Source organism: Manduca sexta, unplaced genomic scaffold (assembly GCF_014839805.1).
Source record: "Manduca sexta isolate Smith_Timp_Sample1 unplaced genomic scaffold, JHU_Msex_v1.0 HiC_scaffold_2808, whole genome shotgun sequence".
Taxonomy (NCBI): domain Eukaryota; kingdom Metazoa; phylum Arthropoda; class Insecta; order Lepidoptera; family Sphingidae; genus Manduca; species Manduca sexta.
Window position 1 is genome coordinate 1,151 of NW_023593810.1, and position 18,365 is coordinate 19,515.

General features: G+C 35.5%; 1 protein-coding gene and 1 pseudogene across 1 annotated transcript; one reads left to right on the forward strand and one right to left on the reverse strand.

Annotated features, from left to right (window-relative positions):
* Positions 1-1,899: 1,899 nt before the first annotated feature.
* Positions 1,900-12,869, forward strand: LOC119192458 (NAD kinase 2, mitochondrial-like; the record flags this gene model as incomplete). The annotated part of the gene is given in 10 exon segments (XM_037446278.1): positions 1,900-2,028; positions 2,030-2,082; positions 5,272-5,373; positions 5,837-5,945; positions 6,583-6,692; positions 6,914-7,031; positions 7,807-7,940; positions 8,575-8,714; positions 9,291-9,416; positions 9,764-12,869. Coding segments are annotated over 10 exon segments (1,140 nt in total), but the record flags the coding sequence as incomplete, so codon positions are not given.
* Positions 12,870-13,073: 204 nt separating this feature from the next.
* On the reverse strand, positions 13,074-16,824 carry LOC119192459 (annotated as a pseudogene).
* Positions 16,825-18,365: the final 1,541 nt, after the last annotated feature.

Consider the following 18,365-nt stretch of genomic DNA (forward strand, 5'->3'; position numbering starts at 1 on the left):
ATAGCAGGACTTTTATCCCGGAAAACTCCTTCACGCGGGCGAAGCCGCGAGCAACTAGTTCTACATAAAGTAAGTCGGCTGAAATCGGATTAGATGGACCCGTCGCCACTGTAACTTACCCACTGGGTTACTTTTGCCTAGCTTAAAAATTCTCTGCGATGGTTTCCTTTCGAATATTGAGAGATATAATTTTGTAAAAAGTATGAATCAGTAGTAATCCCAGCGTCATATGTAAGTGGATTTCATTATTTCCGAGTTCACAATTATAACCAGTTATTGGGCCTCGCTTGATAAGATAAGAGCTCTGTTGATAAACTTTGCCATATGTTTTGTACAACGCTTTTAAGCTTTGTTGTTTGTTTTCCGCAATAGTCATCACGCTATTATGAAATATCATCGATAAAGATATAAAATCGATTATAAATGGCGTATTTGCGTCTTCTTTAAAATAAGTATGTCATAAGGCGTATGTATTGAGCTGTCGACGTTTTATTAATAACTAGTTTTGCTCGCGCGGCGCCCGCGTGAAGAAGTTTTCAAAATAGAAAGAATCCTATTACCTTCCCAGAGTCTTCAACTATCTCCATACCAAAATTTATAAATATCCGTTCAGTAAAATGAGAAAATCGATCACATACAGACCGACAGAAAAGGGGACTTTGTTTTATTTTATATATGCTTCGCCCGCGTGGATTTCGGACTTAAAAAATGGAGCCGGTCGCGAACGTTCAAGAATGTTCGTTTTACGAAGCTACTCGCTAGGTGATTCGCTAGCCTCTAGGTGCCAAGCAAGCCGCCTGTGCGTTCGCGACCTTATATATATACAGAAATAATCTTTATAGCATGATTCAGTATTCACGTATGATGGCTTATTATTAGCGTATCACATGTATAACTTTGGTGTTTCTATATCGATTTCTATGATTATTTTTATGGAATATTTAATAATGTTAACTTTTTTAATTAGGGATGACTGAGAGTGTTATAAACGTAAGAGTAGACAAATATAATGAGAAAGTTTCGAACTGCTAAGTTATCGGGAGTTACACGTGTTATTGTGAGTCAACTATAAAAGATAGACATATGCTGTCGTGGGATATTTTTTACATAATTTTAAGGAGAATATTTCCGTCATACATGATTTCTGTGTAGCTTTAACCATTAAGGTTGCACACGCGACGGAAGCTTAAAAATGGAGTAACTTCTCCCGTTTTCCCAACATTTCCCTTCACTGCTCTGCTCCTATTAATTGTAGCGTGATGAAAAGTATACTATAACCAGCACAGGAGTATGTCAAATAATTGTTCCAAGTTTCATTAAAATCCGTCGTGTAGTTTTTGTTTCTATAACGGTTATACTGACAGACAGACAGACAGACAGACAAAAATTTTACTAATTGCATTTTTGGAATCAGTATCGATCCCTAATCACCCCCCCCTGATAAGTTATTTATTTTGGAAATATATTTCATGTACAGAATTGACCTCTCTACAGATTTATTATAAGTATAGATATAGATAAATATGAGCTAATGTGTCAAATTCCGCTCCTAGGAGCCAGAGAATACAGCATCGTGCTTATCAAACGTTCTGACTGTTAGTAAAAAATGCTGTTGAAATGTTAATTCGCGCCATTTCAACAGCATTTTTTTCTAATCACAAAAATCTGATCACAATAATACTGTTACCCATGAGCGTAACAACATTATTGTGATCTGATTTGAAGGACACTATGCAGGATAATTACTAAACATTGTGATGGATAATATCTAACCTCTCCAAGTGTTATTTGAGGCGCTATCATTGTTTATTTACAGACGTATTTCTACCAGCAGCATATCATCTGATGTCGTAAAACGTGTAAACAAGCTGTTATGGTACAATTTAAATTTTGTAATATAAATACATTTTTCGCAGGCACAGCCACGACTACATACCTGACGCGGAGCTGGAGAGGATACTCCGAAAGCGAGGGTCTGACTTCGACACAATGTTGTCGAACCACAGGCAGCAGAAGGCGTTCGAAGAAAAATGTAGCTACCAGCCTGAAGGAGATGGGGCTGAAGGTCGAGATGGCTAGCAGGTGGGTTTTAAACATTATTAGAGTACTCAGTAACAAAGCCGTCTCAATTGTATTGATCGTCGGGGCGTGAATGTCTGCTTGTGCCCTTTCATTAATTAAAAAAAAATATTTACCTTTGTGCCAAGGTTCAAGCAAAAAAATTTGGCCGCAATGTTTTCCTTTTTTTTATCGGGTGATCGGCTTGCGCTCTTTTGGTCCCTGCGCCTGATTACCACACATCTTGTATATCTCTTAGTAAAGACTGCCCTGTTCGGCCGCAAATACACATTGATAAAGTACTATACCATAATAAAAATATAATTTCGATAAATCGCCGAACACTTTCCCTGAGTAAACAGCCATCTTGAAATAAATGTTCCCAGATGCATTTACTCTTCAGTAAAAGTTTTCGTACCTTTTGTCTGTGATCCGTATTTGGAAGTATTCCAAATGGACAAAAGTCCATTTTCTATAATAATAGTTTTGATCGCCAAACGCTATATTGCGCGTATTGGCTCAGTATGAACTATTGTAACATTTTTATTAACAAATTTTGGCGTTTCGAGTGTTTTGTTCTACCTATAGATCATAGTAAAAACCACGATTAATTGTAAAATAGTTTTAAAGAAATCATTATATAGATCATTCCCTATATAATGATTTCTTATGTTTCTTTGTTTTCTGCTTTCCCTCTCAGTAGTAGAGGAGGCCCGTGCCAAACAGTGAGACAATATATAATACAGGGCTGATATTATATAGATCATAGTGTTGACACTTTAAACGAAGTATGTAAGAGCAATTTGGCAGGTCGAAATAATTATAGTGTCAATCAAGAGAAACTGAATTCTTTTTGTAGAGATATGTTTTGTATTACGATGCACTAGTCAGCTGCAATGTAGTTGTTTTTTTATCATTATCACATAACAAACCAGTTTTATAACGCGAGGCCTTGATGCTCAATTGGCGAGTTGATTGGTGGAATTGGTTGCAAGCTTACGTAAATGTCACATGGCCTTATAGGGTTAATTGACCGAGAAAAATGTTATATCAGAATACTATATACATGAACGTAGCGATAAAATAAATCACGTAAAATAAGACTATTTCTCAAAATAAATGTACACAACGAAATAGATTTTACTAAGTTATATTACGATTTATTCTGCCTTAACAGATTCTTATTTGTTTTGATAAATTTATTCTGTATTTTATTTGATAGAATGCATGTACCAAGACAAACAAAAAAAAAAAAGAGAAATAGAGACAGAAAATGTTTTAATACTATTTCGTTACGCACATTTATTCAGAGACATACTTATTAAATTTTATGTTACTTCTTAATAATATAATAAATCCGAAAGGTTATGAAAATGTTTGTTAAAAGCTATCAAAGACATCGCTGAACGTGTTTGGATGACATTTGGCACATGGCTAGACCCTAAACTGGATTTAAAAGAGGAGACTTCTATATCCGAAAGCAGAGTGGGATTTTTATTAAGGATTTTCGCTTGGGTCGTCGCGAATAAGTCCTAGTTTTATTAATTACATAAGGAAGTTATTTTTGGTTTTCAATATAACGAAATTTACGACCTATGTCTGCGTCACATCATGTCTATCTTTGAACAAATATTTATATTTTTGTAAAAAGAAATACATAGTATTAGGTATGTAGTAGCATCATGTATTTCGTGCTATACGTGGTGTAGGTAATTTTCAATAAAACTTTAATTGGCCAACCAATGACAACAAAAATAGAGTCTAATTGTTACATACGCAATGTCAGTCAATTTGAAGATAAATCATAAATTATTTATTTATGTACTATTTAATGACATTATAAAAATGCTCGCGAAAGTTGAGTACGTACCGCTACGTAGTTTTTCCAATTAAATATCCTGTATTAATCCAGGCCATGCTCCATCTGTCTGCAAAATTTTATCTAAATCCGTTCAGCAGTTTCTGCGTTCACTTCTAACAAACATCTTCATAAACACATTTACCGTAAGGTTAAGGGAAATGTTTGTTTACATTGTGTGCATGTTTCGTTGAACGAGACATTGTAGAGTCGAGACAGTTGCGTAATTATAGAATTACATCATATTATATACTTCGTGCTAGCTTTGGCTCTTAGATTCGCTCGCGTATGTCAGTTTTAGCGACCAAAATTTGTCGTTGGCACTCATAGAAATAGTATCTTCCTATGAATGGAAATAAGTCGGAATAAGTAAGTGGTTTTGGGGACTAAGTCGTCCCGCTGCGTCTGTCTGTCGCAACTCGATTAACTCTTTCGAGTTAATCGAGTTTACTGAAATATTTTCATACAGTTTTCACTAATGGACGAAGTGCTTTAAGAGGAAGGTTTATTTGTATATTTCATTAATGTTTTGTAAGGCACAAAAATGTAGGCATACTCTCTGCTGCCAACTCGAAAGGGAGGCTAAACACTAGTACACATATAAATTAAAAAACAAATATATTTTGTAGTGTTTATTTATTTATTCTCTAATTATAGAATATGAAATATTCCATCCGTGTTGTAACATTAAGTATTTTTCCCACACAGTTATTTGTGACAAACAAACAATGCTTATCGTAATAGTGTTGCATAATGTGTACTTGTTACTATGTAATGATCGCCGGTACGAATGTACTTGATGTTAATTATAAATAGTATTTTTGCTAGTAGTAGGATATATTTTATATCCGCCCAGATAGCGACCACAGTACACAAGGTGTTACACCCGCTATAGTGGCCCACGTAAGTGTCTCGCGTTCCGGGATCAGCCTGTATATATCCGGTTCCAACAGGCCGGCATAATTCTGGCGAGTGTCGAGGTTAATCATATCTTGACAGTCGACATTCTATTGGAGTCCACTCCACTTACCATGAGATGCAGTAAAAGAAACGAATCAATGAAGTTGTTTTTATGAGTTACTCTGCCACATTTCTTTCTTACTTGTCTTATTAATGGAGGAGTCTAAAATGATTATTTGAATGATTCCAAGTTCCACATTTTAGCTACTTTATACAATAAGTTTGAAGTTGGATGGAATTTGTTCAAAAAAATGTTCAGCGCCCATATTAAAAGCGGACATGTCAATTGCAACAGTTTCTGCTTAGAAAAAAAGCAGGTTCCCATGTACTAAGTAATATTTTTTCTTTACCTTCCACCTATATGTACCACTGTTCATAATATTATTAATTTCCAGATTAACATATAACGAAGACATGATCAAATGGTGCGACGTGGTGGTGCCGTGCGGCGGCGACGGCACTTTCCTTCTAGCTGCTTCTAGAGTTAGAGACGCAAAGTGAGTATAGCTGTCGCCAAATCACTTGACCGGTCTGAAGTTGGTAACGTTACATGCCTGTCAGTATTTAATATCTAAACACTACCGTGCACGTGGAAAAAAACAATAGCTTTTGCTTGTAACTATCTTCGGTTTATTATTTAGTAGGGGAAAATAGGGGGTTTAGGGACGGTAAATTTGAGCTCATGTCTTTATACCCAAAAGGTTAGTTAGTGCATCTACATTAATTCATAAGTTTATTTTAGTTCCATGATGTGTTAAGCGAGCCTTTATGGGCACAATTTCGAATTCCATGTAAAACAGACATGATTTTTCGGAATCGTAATTTTTTTTTTTGTGAATATGATTCATTTGAATGCTGTTAAAATACAAATATCTTTCGTTTTTTGTTAATATCCATACTGCACATATACACTAAAATGTGTTGCAGCAAATTAATATTTCCTTATTATTTTGTCGACAGTAAACCAGTGATAGGCTTCAACAGCGCCCCGCACAAGTCGGTCGGGCGTCTCTGCCTACCCACTTGGTGTTCTAATGACGTGAAGGGTGCGCTCCACGCCCTGAAGGAGGTAAGTGTTGTTAGGTTTGAACCTTGTATCATTAACAAATGTTGTAAGTAGAGTTATACTGCAAGGGCGGGATATCTAGTAAATCTCCCTATTCATGTCCTTATTCTGGTCTTTAGAATTTGGCAAAGTCCCTCACCATTTCGCTATTGTGTATGCTCATAATTAACTCTTGGTCTCTCGTGGCTCGCCGGCGAGCCAAGACAGCTACATGACATTTGCGTGTGTCACGGGATTATAACCTTATATACTACATAATAAGGTTATTTTTCCGTCACACGCGTAGCTGTCAATGTTTGGCGGCAAACATTCAGCTACCTGTACATATTTGAAAATAAAATTTTGACAAGTCATGACGGGTTAATAACTTAGTATAACCCACCAATCATTTGCCAGAATTCTAAAAAATTAAACATTCGAATATAGAACATCGTTTGTAATTGTTATGTAACAAATATTTGAATATCGAACATAGTTTGTAATTGTAATGTCACAAATATTTGAATATCGAATATCGTTTGTAATTGTAATGTGAGAAATATTTGAATATCGAACATCGTAGCAAGTGTCACGTGACGCGTGCTCAGTGGCGCCACCGCCGACATTCAATGTAACTTAGCGCCGAAGTGTTTGGTCGCAGGGCCGGTTCCGCTGGATGCGCCGCTCGCGGATACGCACCACCATCACCTGCGAGCCGAAGCTGATCGACACCATCGCGCCTGTTGACCTGCACACGCTGCACTATTGCAGGTAGGTTTCATAGATGACAATGTCAAAGATAATTTTCCCATTCTTACATTGTACTCCAATATCTAATGTCAATTTCTTCCACTATTACGTGGAGCCGTAGAATGAAAAAGGTGATTTTCATTACCAGGACACCTAAAAAATAATTAGTTTCTAGATTTTCTCATCCCTTATAAGATGTTGATTAAAAAATAAAATATTGGTACAAGGTAACATTTTTTCAGATATCCTCCAGTGCCAAATACAGAAGAGAACCAAGAAGCTAGAGCGTCACAGCCGAACAATCCAGAACAAAACCCTAAACTCGCCACTAAAGTACTCCCGTATTTGGCTCTCAATGAGGTAATTCACTTTTGCATTCCATATAAAAATTATACTAAATTCGTTCTTATTGCCTAAGAACATCTATACGATAAACACACCTAACATTAGCACACATTTTATATAAGAGAAATAATCAAGGTAAAAGTGCTACAAAACCTGGACCCAATTATGGACACCTTTGTCAAACAACGATTTAGACATCTACCGATATGTAACATAAATGTCAAAGGTGAAGAAAAAATTGTGTCACATTCAATTTTAAAAATAGAACAGTAAAATGTTATAAATCCATCCGCACACGCGACTTATTTGTTTACACAACGACATAGCATGTGTGGTTAGGCTCTATGTGTTTGTTCCTTCGACACACAGTAATAATATTTGCGTTTTGTTATCACTTTACATAATATTTATGGAAGTTGACGCAGTTAATTGGCCCTAATAAAAAGGCGCTTAATGTCTAGGTGGGGTAATTGAAGGAAATGTCGGCTGCTTTTTATCTTTTGTTCGTTTGACAAAAACAGGCAAAGGAATTAAAGTCTACACAGTCAAGTTTTACATTGCAGATAGGTTATTTTAGCATGATGAAATATATGATAGAAATAATAATTGATATCGTTTATTCTTATCAATGTAATTTCAAATAATTGACTTACAGATAGCTTGTCTTATTTTTTTAAATGATGACATAGTACCCTTATATTTCGAAATCCACGAAAATGTATCTAAAATTTTTACCTATCTTTCTTTTATTAGTGCGTCATATATACCCATCTCTTTCTCCCATTCGCAGGTGTTCATAGGCGAGAGCGTGACGTCACGAGTATCCCTACTGAGGCTACAGATCGACAACGGCCAGTGGACGCACACGAAGAGCTCCGGACTGTGCGTCACCACGGGTACGGGAAGCACATCATGGCATTTCAGGTAACTATCTATATAATAGATCCTTTTATCCTCCTATCCTCCAGCGTGCGGCAACAACATATTTTTAAACGTGTGAAAAGATTTTGGATTGGTTTTTACGAATGTCAAAATATTGTCTACTATTAAGCAATAGATAAATGCAAGATTTTTCGTGTACTGGAAACTCTGTGAGCTGGTACAACGATTTTATTATATTTCTTAATGCCTCTTGAAATTTTTGTGTATTATAAAATTTAGTTTAACACTATGATTCATCCAGGTGAGGGCAGTGCAATGTCATGCAATATTTTCAATATACAAATCTCTGGAGGTTTATGGGTAGGTAGGGACTATCCGATACGTCCGAAAACCAAGGTGACCGATATAGTTCTGAAAGTTAGAAGCTTGGGAGCAATGTGGTGGCCACATATATCGCAAAACAGATAACCGCTAGAGTAAGTTTTCTGAAGTGGAGACCGCGTCTTGGCAAACGTAGCGTGGGACGCCCTCTGGCCAGAGGGCCGGACTTACACAAGAGGGCCGGCTCTGTAGTGTACCTTAGGATACCTATGTCTAGCAGTGCCAACGGGCTGATGATGATAAGTAAAGGGATATCATGGAAGCAATATTCTAATCACTCACTCGTGTTTCCCAGCATCAACTGTCTCCGCACACACTCCGTGCTGGAGCTGATGAAGATCTTGTCTGAAGACTTCGGCGTGAACCTGGACACTAGGTTGGAGAAGGCGCGCGAGGTCACCGAGAGATACAACGAGAAACTCATGTTTCCGCCAGGTATGGGGTGAAAGCATGCCACTCTTGGTATCGGCTTACAGGAGCTGAAGTTGTGGGTATGAGAGCCATAATCTCGTATGTTTGGAGTTGTTGTAGCTGAATATATCAGGTCAGGTGGTGGTCAATGACCATGAACGCCCATAAACAATTCATGTGTAATAATATATATATATAAGAAAATGGTGTTAGTTACACTATTTATAACTCAAGAACGGATGAACCGACTTGGCTGAAAATTGGTGGAGATGTAGCGTAGAACCAGGAGACGGACATAGGATACTTTTTATCCCATTCCCACGGGAACGGGGCGTGACATAAGACGTGGTATAAGAAAGCAAAATTCGGTATGGAGATAGTATAAGACCCTGGGAAGGTTATAGGCTACTATCCCAGGAAAATATATAGTGAGACTTTTATCCCGAAAAACTCGTTCACGCGGGCGAAGCCGCGAGCAAAAGCTAGTAATATATAAAATAATTGATTTTTTGATAATTTGTGGGTTCGTACATTTTGGCACGCCCGTCTCCAATTTGTTTCGTAAAGGGTTTGTGTAATATATGTATATGTGTTGCCTAGACTCGGAGCAGCTGGCGTACTCGGTGCGCGAGTACATAACGTTCGAGGAGTGGCCCGCGCCGCGCGGCCTGCGCGTGCGCGACCGCGCCGCCAGCGTGCAGGTCAAGAGCCACTGCAGCGACGCAGGTACTACTACTTATTAAATCTTTACTGCACACCGAAATAATATACTTTATATTACAAATACGAGAGGTTGCCTAATTGACGGTCTTATTGCTTACAGCAATTTACTTAACGAATTCTCATAGTAAACATTTTTGAAAGCTTCAATGGAGATTAAATGTAAAAACATGTCATAAATATATATAAAAATCAACATAACTTTATGTCCACATTAAAATGTATAATTTATTCGTTTCTCACACTTATTTTTTCTAAGTTTACAACGAACGAACGATGTGTATAAAAACAACTATACGCATATCTAGAATCAAGACTGCTCAACTTTATATTCAATAATATTCCGTGAACAGGTCTAGTGGTTGACGGTAGCGTCTCTTTCCCGTTCAATGATGGTACAGAAGCGCAACTCGAGATCCACCCGGAAGACTCCCTGATGACAGTGCACATGGACGACGCCTTACCATATTGACTGTAGAAAATTTCTAAGGCAGCAAATCGATTCGTTTTGAAATAACGAATAAATTTTATCCTCAGAATAATAACAAGCATAGAAGGAGTCTAAATTGTCCGCATATACTTATCCCATTTTTTCAAATAGGCCAAAACCGTTGAAAGAACGAGACAAATATTATGTTGCTGAAATCGACTTGTCGGCCATTACGGTCACCTCTATGATGCCGAATTAAAAAGCAAATTAATGTCAAATGTTACAACTTGTCAACGCGCAAACACAATTTAGTTACGTCATACTTGTATCAGAAGGAATCGCAACAAAATTATTTTTTTGCTGTCAAAGACGGTTTACACTCAAATCTATTAATATTACTTCTATGCTTATTATTCTAAGATTTTATCATAGTAAGACACGTACTCGAGCTGTCATTACAGTCGACATGACTTACATTAATGACTTATTTTTTTACGGTAATGACTCGTACAAGCTTGAGCAATCATTACAAAATGTCTCATGGGTTAATGCTTGACGACTTAGTTTCTAACACAATATCATAGTATTTTTCGATTGAGCTTTCGGATAATATAAATATTGAATTGAATATTAATGGGTTTACGAATTATATCAATTATCATTTCGTTGGTTCACTATGACAAGGTCCTATGGTAATTTTCATTTATGATGCAGAAATGATATATCAAATTGACATGTTGGTAAAAATCGGAAAAGACAATAACTCATGGTGCCCCCTTGTTTATTTTTTGGCATTATTCGATTTTTTCACTGAAAGTAATTTAGAATTATGTGATGTATTTAATTCAATTTGTACATCAAACAATATAACATAGAACTTTGTAATAGTGAGCCAGTGGTTTGTTTCAAATAATACGCAACGTTTCTTTTACAATTTCTGCAACGTCAATTGAAAAATGCTATAGCACTACGATATATGTAAGAATATATTAAATAAAAGTTTTTAAGAAATAGAAACGTTTCAAGATTTAAAATCATAGATTATAAATGTCTGTGACGCCCTTATTGTTCATTATAGGTGTAAACACATGTTACCAGCCTAAAAAAATAATATTCCCAGGCCACATTCAGTCATTTATGTCAACTGATTGTGTTTAATTAACATGAGATCTTAATCCTTTTAGTTATAAGAATAGTTTTATATTGTCTTTAATGGATTGTTTTAATTATAAATAGTTTAATGTTATTCAAAAGTGCCGTCAGCTTTATTATTGGCTGACATAGTTAAAACATATAGAAAAATTTAACTTTATTGTTTAAGTGTGACTGCAATCTAATTAAAACTTTATACGGTTTAGAATTACGGATAATATGGAATCCATATTGTAAATCACGATAATTTATGCCTGGATTTTAGTGTAAAATAGATTATAACTATAGAGATAGCTGGCAATATTAGAATAATATATGTGTTATATAACTTACAATTTAGTAGAAAATAATTAATTGGCAACAATTTGCTTTGGGGACTGGCGGTATATTAAGCTTGTTGCTGCAGTTTACAGAAATATATTCGTTACTTATATTGAAAATAAAATAAAATATTACAAAATGTAACAGTGAATATGCCTTAAATAATTTGTATTTCTCGTAGAATAGAGTAATGTGTCGTAGTAACTATTAAAAAAATTGCTTTAATGAATGCAATGTTGGAAGTTTTTGGAAGATAGACTTAAAGGTTTAGGAATGAACAAAGGAATTACAATATCGAAGTTCTTGTTAATAAGAAATGAACAGCTTTAACTATACAAGTTATTCGTTTTTACGTATTTGAATGTGTTTGCAAGTTAAAATTATCATTTTACTGGCATGTCTACATTTTAAAGTCTATGGTAGAAATTGAAAGTATTGAAAGTATTTGCAAGAGATAGTCTGTGATTGGTTCGGGGAAGGTTTTCTTTTTATTATTTTATTTTGTAAGAATAAAATTAGTAAGACTGAAGGTATGTTTAGTTGATAAGTATCTTTTTGTATTTGCTTTGTGTTTACATGTTCGTTTTTAAATTTAACATACTATTTTGTGTATTGGTAATATGAAATCTAAAAAGTAGTGCACAATCAATAGATTAAAATAAATTAGAATACCTGTCTATGCCTTTAGATATCTGCAGAAAATTACAATTTTCCTGTACAAATTTTCATGCGATTTTCATCAATGTGGTGCAAATTTTCTCCAGATAACTAAGATATATTTCTGGACATTCTACTATTTCATTTATATGAATGGTTGTAAACGTATTGAATACCCAGTGATTTGAAAGTGTTAACCTACTTGTAACATCTTGCATTCAATTATTTGTATATAAACATCACACAATATTCCTATTGCATTAATAGAAAAATTTAATAGAAAAATATTGCTATCTGATCAAGTATCCAGAATGAATTGTTGATCCTATCTAAAGTAGCACGGTGCCTTTTCATTGCTCCGTTCTACCGCGCACGTGGAAACTATGGAAAGAACTTCCAGCATCGGTGTTCCTCGAGTGCTATGAATTGTCCTTTAAAAGAGGCTTTAAAAGAGTGCTCACCTCCGGGTAGGCAACGGTTTGCAGTGCCTCTGGTTTTGCAAAGTCCAAGCGAGTACCTTGCACGTTCAGTCATTCAAACGTATTAGAAATTAATCCCTCCTAGCCAAATTTCAACCACAACAGCCAATCTCAGCGGAGAACAGCCAGGTATACAGGAGAGGATGGAGATGTGCGGCGGATGCTGCATACCATCAGGCGATTTTTATTCGTCAGCTACCTCCGTGGAGAATATTCGTTTATGCCAATAAGTAGGTTGCTCAATTCATAGTACTGGTTTTAATCTGAGTTCTGCGTTTACGACATAGCTACAGTGTCCATATAACAAGCGATAATGTAGTAGTTAATATATTTATTGTTTGTAAATAAATTTTGTAGACTATTTGTATTTTGCATTTGTACTGTTTATTATACATCACATGAATATAGAAATGTTATGGAGCAAGTATTTTATTTAGAATTTTCCCTCTGACTATATTTGCACTTGGCGATGTAAATCTTGTTTGTGGTTTGGTTGCTTAAAACAAACTGCTCCTACATGCAAAAGCTTATTACTTTCCAAACCATTTATGGCAATATTTAATATAACCATCTAAGAAAGAAATTGGCTTTATTAAGTTAATGGGTCAAAATAAAACACCACTGTCCTATCGAGTAAGTATATTTGTTAAAAAAAAAACAGAATCGCACTCATCCCGTCGGTGCAGTTCCAGAACCCCATTGTAATTAAAATAATTAAAAACATTAGTGTACCACCAATGGGGTAATTATGAAACATGCCGACAATTCGTTGTTACGAACAAAGCAGAAAAAGCAACTTAAAATACAAGCTTAGTAAAATAGCACCCAAATGGACGGACTTACATAAACTTAAAAATATGGCATCCATGATAAAAATAGAAACTGTTATAACGACTGTAGTTTTTCTACCAGCAGCTGAAAATACCATTCTTTAGAAAACTACACAAAATTATTTATATTCCAAAACTATATTTTTGAATGTCAAATTTTATTTAATAAATTATTTGATTCTATTGTATTTGTCGTTATAAACTGTTTCGTATGAAAGTCTTAGCCTGTACTTCAATAATACATCGTGAATCCGTGAAGGAATAGAATCCCACCACCGTCGAAGATATGAAACGCATTTCCAACTGAAATCATTAATTTCGCAGTATTATTACTGATTTTCGAAAAGTAAATAATTTAGTAGTTTTGAAATAATACACTGGTAACACATAATCGAATATATTTCTTTCCTAGAAACTGCTGCACTGTCATTTGACCAATAATAATGTGTTGAACTAACAGTATTTTATAAAAACATTTAAGATATAGGATTTCAGTTGGACTCTACAGCTTTCCACTAAAAGAAATTATATTACCACAGGACAAATATTCGAGGTTATAACTATATAATTACGTAACGGAAGGCAACCATTAAATACGCGTTAAAATATTACAGCGCATACAAAACTAAATTAAATCCGGGACAGATAGAATACACAAATTATCACATAATTATTATAAATATTACCTTTGAAACTACGGAACGATTAAAAACGTATGTAAAATTCCCATGAATCATATTTATGGGCAATGCTTGAGATTGTGCCGTAATTTTAGGAACTAATTTTTAGGGTCGACATTTTAAACAATAGTAAAATGGGCCATCAAAAATTTTCAAATTTTCTTCACACCAACCTATGCAATTCTCATGCTTTCCTTGTACAATTCTTAATCGTTCCATGTTATGGTACATGGTATTAATTCTTAAATGGTAATCCCTTAACTAGGTTGACTCAATCGTTGTGGAATGAACACAACGTATTCGGTATACCATAATAATGGCAGTGCAATTTGTCATTAGTGTTTCGCCCTAATTTACAAACCATTAAAAAACTACTAAAGTAGAAAATGAAAATTTTATTGGCAACACTTTGCCATAGCCGAGCGTACAAAACTTAAAATATACCATTGATTTTGTATATAAACAAATCGTGTAAAAATATATGGAATACGCCCAGCAAAATAATTCGATGCTTCATGAAATAGATATAATGTAATTTTAATGGCACGATCGACAAACACACAGACACGATAGATGACTTGTTAAATACCAAATTATTTGTTATTATCTATAAGAAGTTTAAGTACACCGGTGCCGACATCTTCAGATAGTCCATACAATGAATCGAAAACGAAATGCGAAGGCACGACCATTGTACACTATCGAGATCGATTTTCACAATCAACCATCCTAAACCAATTATCGATTAACTCACAATCACTATAAAACCGAGAGTTGAAATCGATTTTAAACTTCAACCGACTACATTCGATTGATTTAAATCACAAACGATCGTTCTAACCTATTGCCTTATAATCGATTCACAGTGTTGTACTTTAGCTCGTGTGTGAGTAACCGGTGTTGGTGTAAGGTCCGCTGTACAATGAGCTGCCGGTGCGCGAGTACGTCTTGGGGTTGCGTCTCCTGGCTAGGATGAAAGCGATGGCAGCGATGACGCAAATCATGAGGATCACGCCCGCGATGCAAATTCCTATTGCGAAGTTCTTTTGGGAGATGCAGATTTCATCTTCTTTCTGTGAAAAGAGATTTTTATATGACTTAATACTTGTTAATAAAAAAACCCTTTAATTATAATCAGATACCATGAAGAACTACTAAACTGCTAAACAAAAAAATATTACAGCATTATAATTAATATACGTATCAATAACTAACTACCCAACCCGCAACCGGTATACCTAAAATATTTGACAATTACTCAGAATTACCTTTTCGCTAATGACTTCGTCATTGTCGGGCGAGTCTACCTCGTTGACGTAAAGTCCCGAGAACAGCTCCACGGTGGCCGGCGATCCCTCGTCATCATCCGTGTCGCGCCGCACGCGGTTCGACTTCTTCACTGTACACGGCTCCTGTTGTCATGGAGAAATAAAAGGCAACCATCACAACTGGGATTAAATGGAAACTCATCAATATTGTTACGCCTTATTTACCAATACGCTAAACTAATATACGTATGTACTACCTAATATGGAACAGGTAGCGTCTTGAGTATCAGATGTATGATCTCATTATTTGCGATCAACTAAGTGACTGATAATAAATATAACCAATATAGAAGTGTCACTTTAAGTTAAGTTTACCGCCTCTTTTATATTTGCAAAAAATAGAGAAAGAATGAGTTGTACAGAATCGACACTATTTTTAAAATTAATTTATATTTTACCATTAAGTGCAACACAATCCTTTAACGATAGGAATAAATCATCAGTTATCGTTACTGGATATTGCTTTTCTTAAATCAACACCAAATGAACGCACGTATTCACAAACATTACTTACTTACTTTTCGCAGGATAGCCCTTGCAGTGTTGTAATTGTTTAAAATTGAGATACAGCTTAACTTTTTGAATGCTGGTGGTAGGATATATTTTATATCCGCTCGGATAGCGACTACCGTACACAAGGTGTTAAAACCCGCCATAGTACCCCAGGTAAGTGTTGTGTTCCGGGATCAGACTGCGTATATCCGGTTGTAACAGGCCGTAGGGGTAATTAATTATCCTTCGTCAGACAACATTATATTGGACCCCACTCCACTTACCATCAGGTGCACTTTGCCATGCTTGTAAAGAAAAGGCTATCGGAGAGAGACCCGCATCACAGGACTTTTATGCGTCCTAATAGTATTCTTTGTGAAGACTGGTTAGAAAACTCACGCAGTCGTCAGGGTGCTTGAGGTCACAGAGCTTGACCGCACATGTGTAGTACACGCTGGCGGTGTAGGGGGAACTTGTAGAGCCGCGAACGTGACATGCGCCTCCTGTTTGTCGCTGCTGTACTGGAACATGCCCATTATGTCGCCGTCTAAGGGACATCTGTGGGAAAATAAATCAACGTCACAATACCTTGCACTTACTGTAGTACATTATTCAAATTCGTTTCTCAAAACAAAAAAATGTATTTTATGATTTTTAACACATCACAGTGATCATGTGGATGAAAAATAACAGGTCCATTTGGCCCCAAAAAGTGAGAATTTTTACATGTATTTATGTGTTAATACGCGTAACTACAAAGACCCAAATCACTCTAAATCCTTTCATCACTAACTGTGGATTTAAAGTTTTTAAACCATCACTATCCAAGCAAAATGTCCTAATTGTTATCCTAATTTTACCCATTGTCAGCGATCAGTGTGAGCTCAGTCCAGCCGAGTCCGTCTTTAACTGCGCACTGAGACACGAGCAAGCCGTATTGCCGTTGTTTCTCCAACGACACGACGAGGGTAAGAATGTCCCCGACATGCACTGTGGATGCCACCTGGAAAATTAAGTCAACAGTTAAAAAACCGTAGTTCAGCGTTTAATTTAATTTTATTTACATAAAGAAATATCGGAATTAAGGCCTTGTTACATGACTTCTGAGTGAATGCTATTCTGAGTAAATGTTACTCGTCACATTAATGTATAAGTACAAGCCGACCAAATACAAAAGCCACACTGTAATCTATGCTCCAAAATAAATGGTTATAAAAAGAGTACTATCTACATTAGCTGTTTAAAATTATAACTGCCAAATATAATTTATATGGAACTTGTAGCAGAGACCTTAATAGGTAAAAAATATATGAATTAATTTTAATTTATAGTACAGAATAACTAACGATCATAGTATCAAATTTATAACAAATTACAAAATTAAAACATATATAATTTTAAATTTAAATATGTTTTGAAATGCTACTGGAATCATTTAAAATGGAAAACCCTAAAAGATAAAAACGAAGGACAATGGAACCTCGAGGCTCGCTTTATGTAGATCTATCTAAATTACTCCGTTTTTATTATAGTTTTAGTACATAATTGTACATGTTTATCGTATGAATGTTGCGTTAGTGTGTAACATAGCAACAGTTTTGAGGATTTCTTATCGTTGTTTTCGTGGTTTATCACATAATATAAATGCAGTAGAGGATAGTATGCATTATGTTTATTCTATGTAACATTGTGAGTCGCGCGCGCACATCTTTATTCGTCGTTAAACAAATAATAACTCCTGACACAGAAAACACATCTAAAAATAATAAAATAAAATGTGTTTGTTTCTCCTTTAACCTTATTGTAAGTACCTAGTATTATTTTAACCTTTGAGGAAGTATCTTCATTGCCCCAGTCTGGGGTCCGGTCTCCCCGACGCGAGGGCATTTGGGTAAAAATATTGCTAGGTATTTATAATAAAGTTAAAGAATAAATAAACAAATTTTTAGAGGTATTTAGATATATGTTTTTCGACATGGGGATTTTTTAAATGATTTATTTCAAACATTTTAAATATTATTTTTCTCTTAAAGATGCCTTGATCATAATTTATATAAATTCCTACTCTTCGAAACCATACTTATGAGCCCAAACACGCGGTATTTGCTATAAGCTGCATAGATGTTGGGTATTCCGCAGAATACTTGATGCTACAGCATCAGCACAAGGTTGTAAATACCACCGAAATAACAGCACTTCAAATTTAACATTAATCGGACTTGTGAAAGTATGAAATGAGCTGATGATCTTCAAACCCCTGAATATTCATAAAATATGACTATTAAAACCATTTCGATCACATCAGCTTTCAAACAAAAATACCGCTTCAAAATCGGTCTTTCTGTTTGGGATCTATGATGCCACAAACAGACATACAGATTACCCTAAACTTGCTCCCTTTTCCCATCTGGGCTTAAAATGAGTGTTCTCTGTAATATTGTGATCATGCCTTTTGTCCAGTATCTATGGCAGACAGGCAAGGCAGTGAGAATGCAGTTCATCATCAGGCGCTGAGATTCAGGACCACATTAGGTGAGTTGTTTTGACGTATATATTCGTTTTGATTGATTTCCGTCGTAGTATTGT